At 41.5% G+C, this 23,718-nt stretch overlaps 1 protein-coding gene across 1 annotated transcript; it reads right to left on the bottom strand.

Annotated features, from left to right (window-relative positions):
* Positions 1-3,229: 3,229 nt before the first annotated feature.
* LOC145446199 (uncharacterized) lies at positions 3,230-20,443 on the bottom strand. Its single transcript, XM_080324436.1, has 7 exons — positions 20,302-20,443; positions 20,046-20,232; positions 16,734-16,816; positions 8,410-8,470; positions 7,085-8,346; positions 6,434-6,559; positions 3,230-6,008 (listed from the first exon to the last, which is right to left on the bottom strand). Exons 4-7 carry the CDS (start codon positions 8,431-8,433, stop codon positions 3,863-3,865), a joined length of 3,558 nt encoding a protein of 1,185 aa, XP_080180562.1. The 5' UTR covers positions 8,434-8,470; positions 16,734-16,816; positions 20,046-20,232; positions 20,302-20,443; the 3' UTR covers positions 3,230-3,862.
* Between the last annotated feature and the right edge of the window lie 3,275 nt (positions 20,444-23,718).

The following is a 23,718-nucleotide window of genomic DNA, read 5'->3' as shown; positions in this document are numbered from 1 at the left end:
CGAGATGTACACATTTCCATTAATAAACCAACAGTAAATTAAATTATTGTTTTGTTTGTCATATATTCCATGTAATTTTGAATTTTAAAAATCCAGAAGCTTAGTGTTAGTGCCACAGTCTGGATCGACTTAGATTCACTAGTCTGACGCTAGATGATGCATACGAGTCGCATTGTTGCTTACTGCCTGGAGTACAGATATTTTTAGCCTACTGGTAATATTTGCACAAGCCAGATGACGGTTCCTGGATAATTAAGCTAAATTTGAAATAAAACTGGGTATGCAGCGGCATTGAAAGATCAAAAGGTGTATACGAAGACAAAAAGGTTGAGAAACACTGTTCTATAATCTCACGATTTCAGAAACACATCTGGGCATGTGGCTTGCAGTTAGAAAGGTTCCCCACTCCTGTCATAGATCAACAGGCCCATTGTTTACATTAATGATTTCAGTATTCAGTATTTTGAACGTACAGGATCTTGCAATACGGTTTTAGGGTAATTAAAAATTTGGAAAATTTTGAATTCATGCGCATGGGCTCCTCGAGCGGTGATCGTTTTAAAAGGGGGCCGTCAACAAAAATAGTTTTGGAACCGCCGGTCTTTACGAGTGTTTATGTATAGGTTTCTGGTGAAGAAAAAGACATCCTTTCTTGCGTTGTATGGCTGAGAGACAATTCCATGGTTGTCGCATCCAAAGTCATCTATAGCTGTGACTGGCAGCCATATTTTGCTCTGCGGACGTGTTTTAAAATGAAATTTTTCTCGGACCGGTCTTTAAAAAACACCAATGCTCAAAATATATTAATGCGCCGTGAGGTCACTAAATGGTAGGGATGGTGTGAACGTGAGGTTCACGTTCGCGTTCTGTGTGTGAACCTCGGAAATTTGGAGGTTCGCGTTCACAACAGAACCTTGGTAGGTTCTGCACTGTGAACCTCACAATTACAATTTTCCCTTCATTATGGCTTCTTTGGTTCGACTTTATTGCATTCTAACTGCAGGTCACTCTACGTATAGAAAAATCAACACAAAGCGAGCATGCACCTTGACAATCCTAAAAAAATTACACTTCATGTAGTCAGCGAATGATGCTTATTCAACCAATCAATGAGATTGATATCGTTTTTTGATGTAACAAACCTAGCAGGCGTACGAGGTCAATCTTGACTTCATATGTTAACTGTATCATTAAAGCCAAATCCGTGCGATTGAGGTATTGGCTACTGCTGTATAACTTGTGGGGTAGCCTAATATCGGTAGCAAGTATAGAAACATGTTTTACACTCTGCTCAATATCAATGCAGCATCACTCAGACGCCGAATACATTGTACGGTATGGCCAAGACCGTTAAGGCGTAAGCTAATATTCCCTGGATAAGTCCTCGTCGAAATTGTTGGCAAAGCGACGGATGATATTGATTTTATGGGAGTATTGTATCATCTGATTGCCTATAGGTTGATACATTTAGCGACCTAAAACGCCAATATGTACTTCAGCATTGTGGCATTATGTGGCCCGAGTCGTCGCTGGGTATCGTGCACATTATTATAGGCTATCACTTCATTGAAAGATAGGTTTGGAATTAGCAATATGACATCACGTGACGTCATGAGGTTCACGTTCGCGTTCACACAGAACCTTTCAAAAAGGTTCGCGTTCACACGAACCTGAACCTTTCAGAGGTTCACACCATCCCTATACTAAATGGTACCCACTGCCCAGTGGGGCAGTAACAAACATGTATCGAGAAGAAGCATGAACCGAAATTTGAGTGGAAATACTGTTGTCAGTCTTACCCAGAAGCCGATTGAGCAGAAGAGCTACGACTCATGTGAGGGTGAACAATATATTTCGTTGTGCAACCGAGATTATAATCTATTTTATTCCAATTTTGGTTCGTGTTCTGAATGAAAAAAACTTTCTCGGAGTTTTATTTTGATGCGAACGAGACAGAATCAAAACACATGAGTGTTCTGCTGAGATTTTGTAATAATATTGAGCCCGTCCTTCAACGCGACCGTCTTGACGGGAAGGAAAATTAACTCTAATCCCCTTGCTTTGCGTTTGATCCTGTTATGGTCTTCTCTTCTTTCCGTAACGCTTTCAACTTTTCAAGGATAATGCCACAGCCGAAGCCTAGTCGTTGTTTAGCCAACGTCATCGGGGTTATTAATGCTTAGGTTGCGGACCTGATCAAAGTTTAGCTCACGCCAATTACCTTATAAATCGTCCGTTACTCAATGAACACCCGAGTCTATATATTTACTTTTAAAATAGATCGTAAATCATCGTAAAAACACGAGTCTTGATAAAATCACGCGGGCAATAACCTGGTAATCATGTATCTTGATTTTCAACTGGCATTTATGCTGGAGAAAACGTTTTAATTTTCATTTGGTCACAGGCACAGGCTTTCGCCACACGGTAGCAACGTGCGTGCTATACCCAGGATTATAAACAATCCTATATCCCATGATTCGCAAGATCATTTCAACGAGTCCACAGGTTTGGAAATTCTTTGAAATTACGAAGCATTACGTGGGTCAACGAAAACAGGTATAAGGTAAATTCTCCTACCAACAGATTTAGCTTCAGCGGTAGATTTCACGTTGTAGGGTTCAATACAGATCGACATTCTTCGACAGTTAGCAATGTCACGAAATGATTGTTACGAATCATAATAATCCACAAGTTAACTGACATTTACAAATCACGTGCCAAGCACAGGCTGCCTAAGAGGTGTCTGAAGAATATCCACTGGGTAATGCGATGAATATCACTTTACGATGATTTTCAATCTTTACTGAACCGGGAATGAGGACGAGCAAGCTCATATCAAATTTACCATTTTTTCAGGATTTTCCTCCGGTATTCTAGGTTTGAAAATTTTGAGCAAGGGTCCTCCTTTCCCGATTCCAGAATATGGTAACCCTATCATATTCTAATTGTTATTCCTGGCCAGATGCGAAAGATGTCCGGCTCAGCAAGTTACCAAAATTCCTGAGCTGACGCCAAAACGATCATCTTCTTTCTTAACTTCAGTGTGGCCGTTTCAATTCTACATATATGTAAACTTGGCCATTCCATCCCCACCCCAGTCATTCTCTGGACAGGCGGACACGTGTCAGACATTGTTTGCAAGGTGCTATCTCGCGATGTCTATACGTCCGCGTTAAAGCGATGTCGACTGCTTGCATTTACGTGTAACATCATTGAGTGCAATATATATGTCTTGCCACGATTTATTTATGAATTTACGAACACAGTTAAGCAAAAGTTAGATTGCGGTTACGGTAAACAGAGTGGAATGTCATATATCGTCAATACAAGTAATAATGATAGGAAGAAAAGCAATAAAAAATCAGAATTCATGCAAGATGCACAACTTTTCCTAGCTACTCCCAAATATCATTATTGGGACTACTGTGCTATCCCAGTATACGTATAGGCTATTCGGTAATATAATCGATATCAAACGATAATTTGCATCATTGTTTCGTGACACTATGTTCAAGCACATTAAAAAGGTAACAGTTTATGACGCGGACGAACATTTCATCAGACATGTTCAAGTTGTTGTCTGATCGGGTAACTATCTAATACAGGAGCACAATGGAGCAGAACATTGAAACGCTTATCCGGGTGCATTTGATGTCGAGATGGAACTTGGTTAGTGTAATATAAATACAATGTGTGTGCCCTTATGAGTATCAGGAACAGTCAACACTTTAATCAATTATAGCTGATATCATAGTGAAGTATATTGAACCTATGTATGTTAAATATGCTTGAAGAAAGGGTTTCGGTTTCCATTGATATCAATTCGTTACTACATTCCGATACAAATATACCCTTTAGATTAGGGATGGTATGGCAGAGTTCGATGTAAGTTAGGATTCTGGCTGTGACGGTTGCGACTTCGGACAGATGTAAACATCATATCACACCCGGGTACTGTGCAGCGGTGCATTTCGCGCAGATGGACGGATTTGAAATGTACCCTCAAGGTACCTTTGTTGCTGTACATTCTGTTACAGATGCTACATTGCACTGGACCAGTTTTCCAGGTGTTCCCCTCCATTCCCAGCGTAGGATCGTCCATTTCCGTCACTCCATCAAGAGCACGCATCATTTCTTCCGTCGACGCAATACTAGTCACGGTCTGTCGCTCTATGCCTTGCATGACCGGGCTTTGTAATTTAGGCGCGAAAAAGTTCGAAGCAAAGGGATTTATATTGTACAGCGCGGACGATGTCGGGGGAAAAGGCAATGCATTTTTCTGCCTTGATAATGCTGCTGCCATTAGGGTGGCATTCATGAAGCTCGTGTTTTGATCGCCCATCAGAGATGGAAGGTAGGGATTAGAAGACATGATTGGCGATGGAGCTTGTAATGTCATTTGACTCGCCGGGTTTAATGCCTTCAAATGACTAGCTGTACCAAATGGCATTGGTGGTGAAGACGGAAACATCGAGCGATTGAAGAGTGGGTGGAATGGCATTTCGATCCCCTGAGAAACGGCCTCGGACACGGCTGGTTTTGGATATCTTGATCCTTCCCGTTGCGACTTGTAAGATACATCATATGATCTTCCAACTGAATTTTTGTCTGGATTTTGCCTCTTCCGACGTTGCTCAACGAATTCGTTCTCAGTTGCAACCTGGTGAGTTGGACTAGATATTTCGACGAGTCTTGGTTTAAGTATTCCATTCTTGTCATTTGCTGCATCCGGACGGGTTGAGGAGCTTTCGTTATCCAATTTTCTTCGCTTGGGACTTCTCGCGAGGCCTCTATAGTCAATATCATGCACTTTCTCAGAGGATCTACTCATAAATTCATCCTCTTGCTTTCTTTTGCCCAAGACATCGGGGATCAGTGCAGAATTGGCAAGATGTTTGTGGAAATAATCAAAAAGAATATTTCCCGGCTGCAGATATCTTGCAATTTCGACATTTCTATTGGCAACGGCTTCGTTGTAAAATGGATATTTCCCCATCAAATTCATAAGTCCGGGCAAGAGATTTGAAGTTTGCTCGGCGCCAGGAACCCCAAGCGGTAGTGGCATTGATGAAAAAGTGAATGGACGATCCAAGTCATCATACTTGAGATCATGCTCTTTCAACGCCTTTGATTTGTCGCTGGATCCGTCATTTTGCGACAATTGTTTGTCATTCTTGACCACCTTGGCATGGGCTCGGTGGTCCGCCATCTTTTGAAGCTCGTCTTTATTCGGATTGTTTCTTGAGCGGTGGGGTGTTTCGTGTTTGTCACATTCACGCGCATCGGACTGGGCAGGAGTGCCGTGAATAGGAGACTTGCTTCCTTGATTGCCCGCCAACGAATTATGATACGGTAACTCTTCTCGAGAGGAAAAAGTTGAATATGTCCGCGGAAATGGAATCTTCGGCGGAGTTCCCGCGTTCATCTGAAATGTCGGACTGAAAAACGGCATTCGTGCGACTGCCGACATATTTGCTAGTCCATTCAGTTTATCAGAGCGATGCGAGTCGTTTCCGTGCCTTTCCCGAATTCCGTTGAATGCTTCTGCCAAGAACTTGTAATAAAGCCTCTCTTGATCTTTCATTTCGCCAGCCTCTTTCGCGTCTTTCCCAAGTTGTTGACGATTTTGCCCGTCTCTTTCGCCGGATTTTCGCGGTGATCTGTCCCGCGTATCCTTATGTGGTGACTGTTTACTGAGATATTCGCGTTCGTCGACGTTTTCGAGGTCTCTATCACTCACTACCACATGGTCATGATTTACCTGTCGTGGCATGCTCGTATCAGAGTTTTCACGTTTTTGGGTGCGTTCGGGGTTATAATCTGATGAAATCCGATTCTTCTTTGTAGCCGCATCGCTGTTGACTTTGTCTGGCGGTCGCGGTGATTTCTCAATCTGAGGTATTGATAATAGAGAAGGTAGAAAGCTTTCCCGCAACATTTCCGTCATGTCTGCAGTTTGGGCACATATCCTCGTGTCGGCATAAATTCCTCGCAGACGCAGTTTGCTGTCAAGTAAATAAAAATGCTAGAGATAAATGAAACTAATATCAAAAAATATTTAGTTAAATTGGGAGGTTTTGGAATATTTGCAATTGATCTTTTTGTACATCGTGTGCTGATATCGAATCTTAATCGAATCTGTGTGTCATTCTGATTGTGGTTGACAATCTTTGGCTAAAAGTTATGTATCAAATTATAACTTTACAAGTAGTGTAAAATGACTACAGGCGAAAATAATTTAATGGTGGATGAGAACAGGTTACCCCGCAAGTCGAATTTTACTTCCCAGGGCTTGGAGGCTTTAATAAGCTTTAGAAATTTTCATGACCTCGACACTTCCTCGTAATTAGTTTCATTTAGGCTTAAGGTTTAAAGTATCTTACTCAACATATAGCTTATGGATTTTATGCGTCAAGGTCCTCGGACTCACCTGTGCAAATTGGAATTGGCGCTATGACGATCCCGACTTCTTTTGGACGGGAAAGTAGCATTGCACCCGGACACCGTACACTTCCACATTTCCTTTAAATGGACGTTCTTGATGTGTAATTTGACACTGGAATGCAGAATTTATACTAAACTCTATTCGATTGCAGATCAGACATGAAATCGTGCAGTGCAGGGGTTCTTAACCATTTTAGCGTGGTGGCTGCGTGATCTAGTCCGAGATAATTCTGTGAACTAATCAACTAGGTCCGGACTCCGGAGTATAGTCTAATTGCGAAATTTCGCCCAGCTCTCTAATCACGGCTTCATTGCCATATGGCCTAAAAAGCTACCGGACTCACGCCCAGTATAACAGATCTTATAAATACAGAAAATTTGGTAGCTTTATGGTTTGTAGTTGTAGATTGAACCCCTAAAATTTAGTCCGCGGGCCACCAAGCGGTCCATGTACCCCAGGCTAGGAATCCCTGGTCGAAAGTGTGGTAATACAAGGCCTATAGGCCTATTACTTGTGTGCGCACCAATTGGGCGATGACTGGACTATAACTGCTGTCGACTATTTGCTTCGATTATATGGTTTATTGATTTCAAAGCCTAGGTGAATTAGGTAATTTCAGTTATTCAACCCACCCACCTGTATACGTTTTTGAATTCCTTCCCGCAAATGTGACAGTTTCTTGATCGCGTCGGGATCCATATTCCACTTCGAATTTCGCCACCCGGCAAGGAGGTATAGTCAATTGACGAATACAAATGACCTGCCGACGATGGCAGGGTAGGCGAATGCAACAGCGGATTAGCTCCAATCGCAGCGCCGCGCCCGCACAAATCTGTGCCCAGAAAACTGTGAGACATTGCCGGCGGCGATTTCGATAAACCCGCCATCACGTGATGTGGAAAGAACGGGGCCTTTATTTTGTCATCTGGAGACGATGAATATATTGAAGAGTTGGAAGCAAAAGACGGCGATAAGGGACTTTTTACGTTGGATCTGAAAGGGACAGGCGGCATCGCGAATTCGCCACTTTTATCGCGCCTATTTGACGCATCGTAGTCGTGCTTGCTTGATTTGTTGTGGGGAGTAGCACTTCCTTCTGATAACGGCTGCGCCTGATATTTTGATGAATCAATGTCTTTCAAGTTTAACGTCTCGATAATTAAATTCGGATCACTGTCTGCGCAAGAATGATGTCGTATTCTTTTTCCTGCTGCGGTGTCTTGCCCGATACGCGTACGCTTCCTCTCATCCTTTTCCATCTCAAATCTCGATGATATTTCGTCAGTTTCTTCGGGCGAAACACTTTCCCGGATATCGCAAGAGTGCGTAAGTTCATACGTCGGATTGCGACCGTCCTTTGCATCATTGGGATTGCGTTCACCTCCGTCACTTGATTCAGTATTGAGCGCCTCCGATTCCTCTTTATAAAAGTGACAATCTTCACGAGGAGATTCATCTGACGCAGTTTCGTCATCACTATCCGCGACACGGGAAGGATTTTGCGACTTTCGTTTACGTCTGCGACAGTGTATCTGCTGGTTTTGTTCAAAGAAATTGCTCCGACCTGACCCTGTCTCTCTCGATAATCTTGACGCATCTACTCCATTATTCAAAATCAAAGTCTCATCGGGAGGTTTTTCCGACGTAGATGCCGATCCCGCATCGCTATTCTTGGCGCTGTCTTCGTCGCGCTTATGCCACACTAACTGCGAAGGCCGGTCGGGCTCCGAGCCTTCCGGCGATGAGCTGTTGCTCCGATCCGGGTGAAAAGAAATCTCCTCTTCCGTTACAGATCCGCTGAGAGCGGGAGTTACCATGCTCTGATGCACGGGCGATGTTGCCGCAACCGCATATGATGACGGTAGAGGCATGCGGTGGCAAGAAGTTATAAAATTGTCCTGAAAAGTTAACGTTGGTTACGATATTTCAGTATTAAAGTGTGTAGTTTCGGCGAGGCCTACCTGATATTGCTGTGCAATCATCATTCCAATTTGCTAACCCTTAGACACCTTTTCCTAGTTCCTGTAACGAAATTTAGGATGGTAAATATTCTGCTGGTGACATTATGCATACAACAAAGGTAAATTATGAAATAAGTAAACTTAATGTGTAAAGCCTTTCACGACTGCCTGCTTGTATACTTCCTCGTAAGTCTTGATATCGTACGTTATTACGTCCCTACTCACTCTCGGGATATAGACAATATATGTTTAAGATAGACGGTATAGTCTAAGCTACAGTTGAAGATCCTATCACGTCACTCGCTTTCTCACAACTGAACAGAAACGACGCCATTTTGCGCCGCTGCAACGCGAAAAAATAATTCGCATCAATCATGAGATTTCTCTTTGGTAATAGACCGGGCTGTGTGCTTCGGATCGCATAAGTAGGAACCCTAATTGGCATTTATTGACACCTGGCCCATTCCTGAAATCAACGGTATCTATCGAAATCTCACGATTTTTTTTTTAAATGGAACCGGGCACTTCCTGCACTATTGATGGAAAATTGCTCAATATTTTGGTGCAAAGTCAAAAATTAGCACTTCTTCATTAATTGGTTGGTCGCTATAATCGTGTCACTAGGCAGTTTCTTAGTGTAATTACACGGCGCGGAGATTCGGTCCTTTCATTACGCGCTCGCGAACTAGCCCGACGGGATGCCTAGTCCACGATTAGTACGATAATTCGGTAAGCTTTAAGCGGTACCATACTGACACAATAAGTGGCGTGGTATGCGTTAATTGCCCAATGATCATCCTATTCACACCTTTTCCTCGTTCTGAAGAGGGCAAGTTTGTTTTCGCTCATGACCTTCCTTGCCCAAGTCAGAACGGCCCGCAAAGTGTTACATCTACCCGAAATAGCACAATACTCTTAGCGACGCGGTATACCTTTTCCTGCGATTTCGAATTAATGAAGGGGTTGATTTGGCGGAATCGGGAGATGAAAGGCAGTATTTGCGCACCGGAATTCATCATTTACTTAATTAAGAGCCTGTGCGAGCAGGAAACGAAATCAAAAACGACCAATTTCGTTCATGTTTTAACTGGTACGGGGTTGGTCTACTAACTAAGATCGCGACAGAATATTGCTGAGTCTAAATTCGGGGTGAATTCACCAACGATGATGGCAATTGGCATGTTAATTTTGATATTCATGTGATTATACAGCGCTAATTTGTAGGTAGCTATCTATTCGTATATTTGGAATGTAGGTTCGGAGCTTCCGTAATTTATTGTGAAACATAGCTTCAGATAACTATGGATTTAATCGATAGTGTTTTGATTCGTGGTCAAACGGGTAGCACACAAAAGCGGTTAATATCAGTCAACAGGGTCACCTGTTCATGGTGTCGTCAATACAGCCCTATGCTTAAGACGCCATCGGAACATACCGTGTTCGTGTGGTATTATTCCAAGCGGTCCTGTCTTTAATTAACCAGTTTACGAATTTTTTACATTTGCATAATTTTGTTTAGAAATTTAGGTAGTAGAAAAGAGCGATATGATGCCGGTGTAAACCTGCAGGTACAGGGAACCAGAAACTCTATCATTTTCACCGCAAATAACGCGGAATGGACAATCGCCATGGAGTTAACGTTTCAACGAACTTCTGACATTTCTATCTCGCAAATTTACGGACTCCGTTAGAGTTCATTTCCGTTTGCGATATAATTGGAGGAAGCTTTCGCTTCCATAATGACGCTTTACGTCGCAAGACACCGCAATAAATTGTAGGCTTAGTCAACTACACTTCAAAGCGATATCAATAATGTAAAAGTGTCGAATAAATAAGTAGATATAAAACAAGAAATTGCTAAAACTAGTAATTCCCGGTCCCTTATTTCCTTATACTCGGCGGCACATCGGTTTAGAAGTTTCATGCGAACCCATTTTCGATATTTTCCTACCAAACCACTTTCCATACTTAATTTGAGCTGTGCTATCATTCGGGATGTCGAAAAATCTTGATGGAAAATTGGCAATCTGAAAATTCAGCTCCGCGAAAGCCATCGAGAAATTGAAATGGTGATTTATTGTCAACGGCCCTTCATGCCATATACGAAAATGATTTGTCTGGATCGTGTCTCTCGAATCAAAACACATCTTGCTAGGAGTTTCCAGAACAAGCTAATTGATTAATATTATGAATTAAAGCTCCTTTATCGCTGGAAAACAACGTGTTGCAGACATCAATAAATGACTATAGGAAGACATGTTGCATTTTACGGCGGTCTGGAATGGAAAATATGCTACCATGCGCGATAATATGATCAACGATATTGTGGTGATGGTTTTAGGACAATGTAGCTCGTACCGGCGACATTATGGAGAATCTCAATTGTCAGTTTTGATTTCGAGTGTCATCGCGCGCGCTACTCCCATACGAAATAATGGTATGTTTACAAGCAATACATATCTGTCGAATTGCACTTTTTCTCAGGTGTCCGCTGCAGAGCGTCGCCCATTTACGTCATGCTCGTATTGTAATTGACGTTTTAGAGACTCAATAACGACACGGTAATAACTACTTACAGTGATAATTGATATCAGTAACAAGTATGTAAAACTAGCCATGCGTTGACGATCTGCAATGGTAGAAATCACCTTGATATACATAACAAGTAACACTTATGCATTGTCGCAAAACGCTAATTTCACTACTTAGATAGATTATAGTTACGATGCACGGTTCTACTTCTACTTACAAAGGTGCGCAATTACGCCGCTGTCCTGATAAAATTTACGAAGTTAAACAAGACAACAATGACGGGCAAATTGGGATTATTATCGATTTTTTTTTCATTGGGTACGGCAGCAACGGTTAGCGTTCATGTTAAAAAGCATAGCTGCGCGAGTCTACCATTCGCGACTCTATCAACGCGAGTTCTTCTTTGATTTCCGATGCCAACACATCTCCTATAACTATGCAGTTGTTTGAATATTATCCGATGGATTTGCATTGAAATTGTCATGTAGGCCAGTTCAATCGAGACGATTTGACGCAAGTCGATCACGCACAAGCACGGATTTACCAACGATTTTCCAACCCATCACTGCTGGGAGTTGAAATCTCTGCGACTAGAGATAACCTCCGTCAAAGCATGGTCTTCATCTCAAATCCATCTTGCATGAATAACATCATGCCGAAAGCTTACAAATCATGAAATGGAGTAAAAATCCAGGCCGCCGAACTCCCGAGTAGTCTCATATAAAGCAATGACTGGACACCAGTGAAAATTATTATAATTTTATAAAATCGAAGGACTATACCAACCTGAAAAAAAGGTATAAGCCATTTGAAAGTGATTTTCTACTACATTAGGACCGGTTTAACAGATATCCACAAGTCATTATACTCATGACAGAAAGCGACATAAATAATATAGTTATGAAACGTGGAATATAAAGCTTTGCCAGGGCACGAACGTATTTTTTCTTGGAGAAATTTCGCAGGTAGCTCTTTCCGCGAATTGCTTCTGTTGTGATCTCATCCGGACCGATGAATTATTCAGTCCTTACACATATTTTCTACTCATGTCGTTCATTGCGCATGCTTGTACAGTGACAGTGATGGTGTGAAGTTTGCGTGGGTGGACAATACAAATATTATTTCCGATTAAAACAATTATGTTCGGTCTTCAATTATGCAAACGGACGGCGCGGCATTTCATGTACCGTGCCCTGTGAAACAGCAACAATCCAAGTAATATAAATAAACGTGTTTTATTGCCTGGCCGGTGTGAGAAATGTTGTGGGATTCTTGACAAGTCTCTTCCATCGCTGTCGAAGTCATGACAATTTGGAAGTTATCTGGTGCGATATCTCAATTTCACGGCCTTGACATTAGTAAATTAATAGATATAACGATGTGATCTGACGTAAAATTTTTAATTTAAATTTTCAGAGATGCATCGAATACGCCTGTTTACGTGCTCGGCGAGGATGATGGGTCTTACAACAGCAAATAATTAACCAGTTGAGGGGTTACTAAATCGATTAATGAAAATACATATTCTATACAATATAATTATATTCCGAGGCACATCGTCTTCCCCTTGTTTACTTTCTGAGGAAGTCACTCGTGTTCCAACATGAAGAAAGGTTTTGGTTGCAAATGTGGATTCTGCTGCGTACCATCCAAAGCCCCATTTCTACCACGTGGAATTATGTCATCTGTCTGAGCCGTGACTGTATTTCTGGCAATATATAGAATTATAGATACATGCTAATGATATATGAATGATTCTGTCCAAAATGAAAGTAGATTTAGTGGCGCCCGCATTAAATTTACGTTTTCTTTAACTCTAATTTTTACGTGACTTTGACAGAATAACAAAGCTGAATTGCATTATCAAAGACGCGATAACATACGAAGACATATCATAGATTGATTTTAAGGTTAAGGCGTCTTTCATAAGTGTTCAATATATACCATAGTGAAATATATTTTCAATAATTAACAGTACTGCTTCATACGTGAAATTTCCCAATAAAATGGTATATTGTACGAATGCGGTTATTGAAATAGGTACTACTTACCACTTACTTCTAAACTTCTGGTTGACCATAAAGATGACTTTCCTGTAACAGTATAGCCGTCCTTGGGCTGGTTAATATCTATCGGCGTATTCGATATTCTCTGTTTGAACTTAAACATTGTTTTAGGGTTTCCTGCAGGCTTAACGCGATTAACGCTTTCACAGAATTTGTCGCTTTCGGGACCAATCCTACGAGATGTTCAAATGACAGACATTGGCCAGAAACCTTTTCGCAGGGACAATATATCAAAATCTGAGTCCCGTTAAATGGTAACACGACACCGCGTTGGATTTCTGCGTTTGAAATCAATCAACGGAGAATGCACCGCGCGGTTCGCCAGATGAGTTACAGAAAGGAGGCGTTTTAGGACGCTTCTGCAATCTGCAATGCACTTTTGGGGTAATTCGTCGACGTCGCTAGGTTTCCAAAAGCCATGCAGCGAAACTTGTGTCATCCCCCCGTCAGTTGAACGCCACGGTCCTATCCAAACAATGCGCTACAAGATCGATTTACGTGCGGGCTATCTTCGATTTCGCCACCGCCTTTCAACCTCGGAGCTGTTGACGGAACGCCGTTCATATGACACCTGGTGAGATGCTATCGACTGAGGATTCTCCACGCTTCGCAATTCCTCTCACAAAACTTATCGGCGCTCGGCATGAGTTATAACGAAACATGACTTGAGGATCATGGCCGGGGTCGAGGTTGTGAGTTTCAATTGTGTTTGTTTCGTACAGCATCCTAATGACAATTGAGTTTCTGAAGCGCGCTAACGCAAGCCTTCACCAGTACCGCGCGTAACTTCCGTCGACTATCAGTTTTAACGGATGCACGAAATTTTCCGAATCAAGGGGAGAGTGAAAAATAATCGGCCATGAACGCTCTAGGCTCGTTGGCATACGCAATCGGAGAAGGGAATTTGTTGTACTCTATATCTGAGGATCGATATTGTGACGCCACCAAAAGTGCTTGCGACGGGAAAATTATACATTTTAACAAATCTACGGTTGGATGCGAAATACGTGACTGCGCATTTGCCCAACCAGCTACGGCTAGCAATTTCGGTGGCTTCATAAACGGATATGCTCATGCTCATGCTCGTTTCAGTTATAGTTGGCGACCCGAGCGCTAAATATAGTAAAAGTGGTCTTGAACGAAAGCACCTGAATCCGAAAATGGAAATTATCATCTGACCAGCGCACTGCAAGTACCCTTAAATTCCCTCTACAAGACGATAGTCACCATTTGTCGTACTATATTCCTTATGCGTGATGCCCTGTATATTGTGATGTCACGACTATACGTCAAGAAGGTGTAATTATATATATAACTAACCGACGCAGGTTTGTTATCTACATACAAATAGGGACATGAACGGTATTCGAGGATTGCTGCTATGTGTATTTCCCGCGTAACATGTATTTTGTCTACCCCTACCCTCTACTAAAAAGCGTTTAAGTACCGAATGAGATTGCGATATTAAAAAAGCCACCCATCGCCCAATCGTTATATCGTGATAGTGGTGACCCTAAAAACTCCATTTCTACTTGATAGTGAGCATTTCTGCTTGGGATGAATATAAATAATACTAATTATTATAGTGAACATTTCCATTAATCAGCGAGATTCCAAATGATAACAAATATACGCTGGCCGCATGAAGCCTTCAATCAGGCCATCGCCGGGCCACACCATTCCTTTCACGGCGCAAGTGACAATAATATCATGAGATGTTGCAACCAAAAATATGCGTCAGTAAAAGTTCTTTTGGGGCTTATGGGACATAATCGAATTAAATATTCGTCAACGTAATGTCCCCGACGGTGATTTATCGCCAGAGTGTTTTCGGACGCAAACAGTTTCAATCTTGCTTATCGCAGAAGTATTCTGCTAATCCGCCGTTAAAATAAGTAAAATGTCCCGTCGCCCAAAAAGAAAGCCAGTCATTTTGTAAGATACGTCGATCTAATACCAACAGTAAGTCCTTAGAAACATGCTGGCGGGGAGAAAAATAATTTCGTTTAGATTATTGAACTGTGAAATTCCTGGAGTGATGAAATAGCATTAGGGGCATCTTTCTGAAAAGCATAAACGAGCAAGGCCCAACGACGGTTGATTACTGTTGATTTTGTTCAGTGGTGATTACCCCTCAAGACCCCATTATCTGTCCGGATTAGCCGTACCGTGAAGCTAAAAAGTCACTGGTTTATGAAGAGTAATGATAGCGGAGAAGGCCAAAGTGATTTAGAGGCATCCATTCTAAGCCTGTCGTCGCTTGAGATGAAACGAATTTTCGGCATGAGACGTGGGGCGGTATGATAAATTTCTGTTTATAGCCTAAACGAGCCTTAACCGACAACAGCACGATGGCCGGTTATAAACAAAAGGCTAAGGGCACTTTTCCTTTTATGTGCGATTTACCGATACCCAAAAAACATATCCAGAAGCAATGCTAGTTCAAGTTGAAAAGCTTTGCTGATAAACGGCGAATGATAAGGTTTATCTCACCGATAATTTTCTCAAATTATCATTTTTGAAAGTTCGCCTCATACAATACCCGTGAAATTCGAACTAAAAGAGTTCGGCGCGAATGCTCAAGAACCTTACATTTTTAGATTGAACTTGAAAACTACATGTAAAGGAAAATAACTAAAATCTAGAATCACAAAAAAAAAACTTCAGATGAACGGAATTCAAATTGTACGGTTTATATTTATATTTATGCAGAATGACTTATTATTTTAGTACTCTGTGTGTTCTATATAATCAACCGACCAGATATGGTCAAATGCTGCGGTATAGTAGTAGCTTTATGGAATTATCTAAGATTAAGGATGAATGTATATAACGAACAGATTTATTGCGTAGAGATTTTTGAAACATATGTAGGTATTCGTATGGCATATTTCCAGTTGGACGAACGTATATATGATTCAACTTAGCTAGGGATATTATTTTTAGAAACAAATAGTTTCTCCCCGTCGGTAAACAGATAATATATTCACCCCAGGATATTTGGATTTTACAAATATATTCATGAAATTGCATCGAACCCCCGCATGTTGACAATGACGATTTTATTTTTCTTCCTCAGAACACTTATTGGACAACGAAGATGTGACATCACACTGTAATCACGAGCACAATCATTTCTGAAAATTTCCGCCGCTATCCCAACAGAGATCCATCTCAGTAAAAATAATCATCCCTTCTGTATCAATTATATTCCGAGCGGGTAATTCGCAGGCACCACTGAAATGCATTATTGATTCCATTGATTAAATCTTCCGCGATTCGTTCTGTATTCCAAACTTTAGCGGGAAATACAATCTCCCGAAATCAGTAACATGCAATAATAATTAATGCGACAGAACGGAAAGAATAATATAATTTATTCATCGCCCGGGACGAAGTTTACGACTCAATTGTCTAAATGGGTGACCTATCAGATTTGCCTTGGCGTGGAATTTAAAGAAACATAGTATAAGCGTACATTTCGATATTCCGATAAAGCGGTAGAGGTGTATACAAATTCGTGTAATCGCAACTTTTCCGCGGCGGAAATGACAGAGATTCCCATCGCTTCGCGGATCAGCGTCGATCACAAAAAAAGTTTAGAAATTATCTTTAAACTGTTGGGCATAATTTAAAACGTGCATCTACTATATATATTCTTCTATCTTTTGTTGCGATTGGGAGATGACATGAGCACGGAAATGCAAATGTATAATACTTATTTACCTCTTCCCGAATTCTCTTTCCTTGTCGTCTTCGCTTCGGTGTTGACACGACGCAGGACAAGTACTATTGACTCAATTTATAACCTGCCACAAGCAATGTTTATACCGTTATTTGTCGACACTTTTATTTGTCGACACTACTCGGTCCAATTTACAAATACCGGGTCGATAGCACAAATAATAATTGCAGCGCGAATCGGATTTTCGCAATGATAAATTAAGGGATCGAATATTGCGACTTTTTGGTATAATATTGTCATCTATACATCATGAGTGTTATCGATTATGCTTTTCACTGCCGTATATACCTTGTCTTGGAATAATATTGCCAACTGCTACAAATAGCGACAAATAAAGCGGAAACAAAATCACATATTTCGAAAGTGCCTGCAACCAGTAAACTCCAAGATACCAACCAGCACCAACAGTTAAAACTGGTTTTGCGTAAGTAAAACGCTGTGTATCCGATGCTCCGAAATGACCTTAACGTGCTACCGCTAACCAACGCCCCATCTGCCATTAATTGTCGCGAGACGGCGAGGATGCCCCAGCGTTGGTCTGTCACAATATACAACCCGATATCGATATTGACACAAATACATATCTCATCCGTAACAGAAAAGGTCATTATGCACGGTCTCGGAATGACTGATAATGCGATTCGAGGCGAGTACAAGGGTTTATGGCTGCGCGGATCACAATACATCGCGTATTCCGTATGAAAATATTCACAGTTGGGCGATATATTATATTAAACATCAATATGTGAAATCAGAAGCACCGGTGCCGAAAATCCTTCATGGGATTAGGATTTGCACAACTCATTTTCTCACCAAAATGTTACATCTCTCAACTGTAATCGCTGATAGAGTTCTCGAATATAATTAAAGCACGACAGAACAAATATATTCACCATAAAATGTGAGTCGAGAAATGACAGTAGGCACCGATACAGTATTAATAGCTTTACGCTATACACGCATTATTCAAATAACCTTGTAATAGGCCAGCCCATGATATTTTCGCATAAATCGAATAGATAGTACGAGCACATTAGTGCTTTAAGTACACCATAATTTACGCAATATAAAAAAAAAGACAATGAGATATCAGTGGAGTTGGCGCATTTACACAAAATAGTTAAGAACTTCCGCATACCGTACATAATGCGACTGACATAGAGACACAGATCGGACTTCAAGGACCGCTTATGATTAATGTCATTCGCCTTCCCGTATCCATCGACGAACCCAACGTCCCAATTAAGCTATCAATCTTTTGCAAACGATCAAGCAGCAAGATACACACAGTGACATTCAACGACATTTCTCACTGGACGCATTAAGGCTCAAGTGTTGGTCGCTTCAAAGGCACGGTGATTTACGGACAATTATAAGGGACCTAAATCCTAAAGCATCAATTACGTCCTTTTATCGCGGACGGTAGCTCGATGTTTATCCGCAGTGCAATCACGGCAATTAAAATTTCCGCGAGTAATAATAATATTTGCAAGTTTCGAGAATTCAAAAATGGCCGACGTCGCGATCGTCAAGTTAGCTACCTTTGCCGCTGTTACGCGCGCTGGAAATCGCAGAATGTACCGTAACAAAAGTCAGCGAATAATGAATCTTACGTCGAGCGCCGGTCAACCAGTGTTCGTCGTAAAGATATAAGAAAATATCAGTACGATAATAGTGAGATGGTTGTGCACGATTCATCACCCTACTTTACGGCATTTTCGATAACTCTGTGCTATCAAATGCAGTTATCGTCGGGGCTATCTATAAAATAACTTCGAGATCTCAAGCGACCTGCCTGTGACATAAAAAGCCTACTAAACCTGATTTGACTAGGACAAGACGAATAACCTAAAGCCACTATTCCAGCATTTTCACAATCATTTACCCTACGCGCCTGATGTAGGAAAATGCTACGTTGGAGGTATGCCTATATGCATTCCAAAATATACACGTTTTGTAGAGATATCAATCACGGCTCGTATCAACTGAGGCGATTGAGTGGTTTCGCGACCAGAGCTTATTTTCATATCCCGACACATTCAACCGAGAGATACCATTTCATTCATATCCAGCGGCCCCAATGCATCATCTTAGCACTACGAGAGCGCAGCATGAAGAAGTGCTTTTTACGTTTCAAGTGGCCAACGAACGGTACAAGTATCAGACAATGGCATCACAGGTTTTTCTCTCATCGGTAGGGTCTGATCCGATAATCTGAAAATGCGGGCCCGCCACGTGATGCAGGCTTGATAATCACGTAGCTACTGTTACCCGCACCGCCCGTGTGACGGCGAACAGCTACCATGTATCAACTCAACAGCTATCAACATGTTTGAATATTGAACTATTATACCTGCAAACGCAGACAAGCATCTCTTGTGTGCAATGAATCTATTCTAAACTATACTTTTACAATAATGGACGAATTTGTCAGCAAGCTTTGAGTCATGTCGCATATGCATTGTTACGATGTGGGTGCTGCGTCTGTCGAGCATAATCGTGCTACAAGTCGGCATCTACGAAAAAAACTGAAGAAAATTGACCTGCTGTAAATGACCATAGTAGTCGACAAACACCATGAACAACATAATCGATGCACCACATCAACCAAATCAATTAAATGTATACTTTCATGTACAATTGTACCGTGCATGCAGGATGAATGCATCCCTTATCTGAACCAGATCAAATTTGTCAATCAATTGTAGGTAGCCTATCCATTGGTTATCACCATCAATGATTTTTCTGTCAAGAGTATATACATATACAAGCTGGAAATAGCACAAAATAGGATGAAACCAGTGGGCTGAAAGATCGAATTGTTAGTGGCTTCAATCGAATATCTCAGCAACCAAACTCTTCTTTGCCTTAAACGCTATGTATTGTTGATTAGATTAGAATACTATACTATCAGGTTCTATTGAATTCAACATACTTTTATGGTTACACGTTATTTCGTGATGATACACGGAACTTTGATGTCATAATATAATTGTACGGTGTGTGACCTAGCCTGATTATAAATACTGTCCAAACCGAAACCATCCAATTGTGAGATGTAAACTTTATAGTTGAGACTTTGGAGCACATAAGTAACCGAGCGCGCCCTTAAAGAATGAACAGAGAAGCAACACAGGGCTTGCTTAGAACGCGGTATGTGAAGTGATATCGTCCTTGATTCTCAATAGCTAAAACTGTAATTTGCGCTGGAATAGATACAAATATATGTTAGCTAGCTGATCTCACGCCTAGGCCATACCGAGCTGACGTCAATATCCTTAAAAACGACTTACTGATGCAGCACCGACGACATTCCCGTTTGGTGCACTGTGACCGGTATTTCGTCGATGAAACGCGTAGCAATATTGCTACAATCCACGACAGGGCTGTCAGTGGAGGGCCTTGATAAGATCAGTGTATGCCTTCCGATACGTTCAGTTCATCCTCCCTTTGGGCGTAAGGTAATCGAAGTGAAGTAACCTGTGACAAGCGATGAAGCATGCGCTGTGATCACAGAAGGGACAAATGAGGAGTTAAACAAGCAGTCACCTGTAATGTTGTTACGGTTTTCGCCACCTCTTCAGGGATTAGCTGTAAGCCTTTCTCTAACAAAACAGCCGACATCGATAAACGTGGTCGAGTTATTTACATCAATATCGAAGATTTGGGGCAACTCTGCTGCCCGCTCCGGGCGCACTAGAACACATCCGTTAAAAATAACCCTTGTGTTGTAACTATGTGAAATGGTGCTAAATTTGCAGCGAATGTAACGTCTTCGATGTGGCTGTCGTATGCAACGTGAATACTGATTAGTTCAGGATGAAGATAGAGCCCTTCCTCGTATGCCATTTTGTTGACATTCCACCCAGTGAGCTAAAATATTAAAACAATATTGTAAATCATAAGAGGGCTTTAGCGCCCCTCACCCTGATGTTCTAACCTATATCGTCATCAATGATCAATCGATCATGTCACGAACAACGACACATTGCCCGCGTGTCACCCTTTCTTTGCGATTGCCAAGCACGCAGATTGATTCGTCGTGCCAAATCATGTATTATTTCATACGTAAACAATAAACATGTATGTTCATCAAAGGAATAGCAGCGTGAATAGCAGTTGTCTCATAGCATCATAATTTGAGTTTATAATAGGCCTGCATCGTGGCTTGCATTTGTAATTCTTGTCGCCGTAGAATACCGACTTTCTTTGTCGACTGAGCAAAGGTATTCGTTTTTGCACATGAACAGTGCAACGAGTTCAGACGGAATGCAAAGTATGACACAGTGCAAGTACGATACAAGATCGAGATTACAGCGTTCGTCGGTTTCAGGAACACGACATTGCTTAGTTTTGTCGTATTGTTTGCGTTGGGATCCGCGGCGGAATTTTAATTTACTTATTGATGGCATCTTGTGTTCTCAAAAGAGTGAATTTTCTGTCGTATTCTCGTGATGGAACGTAACTAACCCTACCGTATAATCCCACTCGACGAAGACCCTAAAAGATTTAATAGGGGATAGAACATAACCCATGGCCTTATTCGTGACGACCCAGCACGTTATCCGGCGTTCATAATAGCCCTCAATCCGATTTGTGAGGGTTGTTCACTCGCTAAGCCCGTACCCAACTGTCATTACAATTTGACTCCAATTTTAAGATTTCTCGAGAACCCTATTCGGTTACCAAACGCATGGTAATGGACTCTAATTTCTGTGATTTCCCTATCGAAAGTATCCGCCTATGTTTTGATAGATGTCCTCCTAAATCTTCTGCCACCCACGAGATAAGACATCTCGCGGCTTGGTCGTCACAGACCGTGAATTAGGCGATAAGTGAAAACCTTGTCACCTGCTCCGGATCAACTTTGAAAAATAAAAGGATAGGGAAAGTTCATCTTCTGTTCTTTCGCACCGACAATGTACACTGTACAGCGAAGTTGTTCGAACTATTTGCGCTGTCGAAACAAACGATATGAGCACATGAACGCGGGTCGTGCCGTGCCAGGTATAGCCACAGTAGCTGGGGTGCCAAATATATAAACTCAAACGTAAGAAATATTTCGATCAGCTACCAGAAAAGGTATGCAATGTGTACGACACTGTACGTACACTGCACAACAGGTAGCGTGCAAATGAGAAATAAATATACTTTGCTGGAGCTATATGGGTTAGTGTTATAAAATGTGATACAATTCCTTCGTTACGGCGGGTGATCTTATTTCTGTTGACAATCAATGTGTTACGCTGTGCCTTTTAAACAGAGTGAATCGTACAAGATTGGTCGTTTTTAGGCTGGAAATTCGCACAGAAATATCGTGTAAAGCATAACATACAATGCATATACTATAGATTTATTTACTGCGCAGATTGGCTATAACCATTTTTGCAGTGCTTGATTCTTCCTTTTCACTACACTTAATCCCCAAATAGTGACTTCAGAAGACCACTGTATCAAATCAAGAGTAGACAAAGTGATTAAGAATACCAATATTGCTATGTATACCTCTAGTATCGTACAGCAGTGAAATTTCAGATAGAGGTGAGACATCACTATCACCTGCACGCTGGTTTGTTTTTGAGCTCACGGCTTCTTACCACGGATTCCGACTTGAAATTGCAAATAATTTCTAATTGTCGACAGAATTTCGAATTACCGTACACAAACTTGGACCAGGATATGAGCCACAGGATCTCAGGTTGAAAATATCAATTCCGTTTATCAAATGGTTCAGCAAGGACGTGGTCGATTTCTCATCAACACCCAACTTGATGCATATGTAGCTTTAACGTTCAGGGTCTGCAGCCATCAGAAGCCTAGGGTTAGTCTCCCGTTAGAGGTGCGGAAATTAAACAACCGTGTGACACCACTAATTAAGTTATCATGTCCGATAGAAGGTGTCGTGACTCTAACGTTTGAGCAAATTGTTTACTATATATAGCATATATTCGGACTGTACATTGCAAGTTACAAACCTTAATGGATAGCGGATTCCCAAAAGACCAGGGCTTTCTTCAATTCCCGTTTCAGTAAAAGTCGAAGTCTTTCTTCACCTTAAAATTTTTAGATGACCCGGGGGAATAGCAAGAGTATTGGCATTGATGTGATTCGGATATCCAGGCGCCACAGTGCAAGGTTCTGCCTGAGATATATCAGTTAAACTACGAAGATGAGACATTCTACCAGTCCAGGCCGAATTTAGTTCTCTCGGCTATATATATTCACATATAATAAATTGCCCAAAGGCTGATGGTTCTAGAATCATGGCGTTATCATGGTATTTCCACATACTCGAATTGCAATTTGTGTGTGCCGCTGTTGACAGTGCTCTTGGAGTGTTGCTTCTATTGCTTGGTCTCAGGCTCACATCGTCATTAAGAATTTGCATTAAAGAAGTGCGCACTGCAACTGAATGTTGAAATGGGCCCCGATACTTGAGGGGGATTAAACTTCAAACTACAACGTATTGCGGCAGCAGATCAAATCGCTATTCCGTCACCGTACACACCCCCATCACATGAAAGGGGGGACAAAGAAGGGGACAAATGTACAAGCCTATAGAAAGCTGCATGGAGTAGGCATATTCGAATGAGCTGTACGGCACCGAGGTGTCAATATGTAAAAATATGTATTTTGTACGCAGATTTACGAATGATTTTATGTAGTGTGGGTATGTGAGCAATATCCTTATACGTTTATCATATTATTCTGCAGTCAAGCACACCTGTATAGATGTCATTGTTTCGACGCGATGAGACTTCTTACCAGACTGGTCTCTCTGCCATGCTCCAGTGTGGATACAATGTGAGTAATTAAAGATGCGAAAATGTATGATGGTCGTACCACGGCGTCGCATAAAAGGTCATGATAAAGCGCAATGGGAATTTGGTTGTCATGACCAGTAAAATATTTACTGGTCAAGGTCGCAACGGCGCTATGATTTTCGTTGGCGCACTCATTTTTATA

Source organism: Botryllus schlosseri, chromosome 9 (assembly GCF_051294905.1).
Source record: "Botryllus schlosseri isolate E-star chromosome 9, Bs_hap1, whole genome shotgun sequence".
Lineage (NCBI taxonomy): Eukaryota > Metazoa > Chordata > Ascidiacea > Stolidobranchia > Styelidae > Botryllus > Botryllus schlosseri.
The sequence above is the reverse complement of the archived record's forward strand: the minus strand, read 5'-3'. Positions and strand labels throughout refer to the sequence as shown.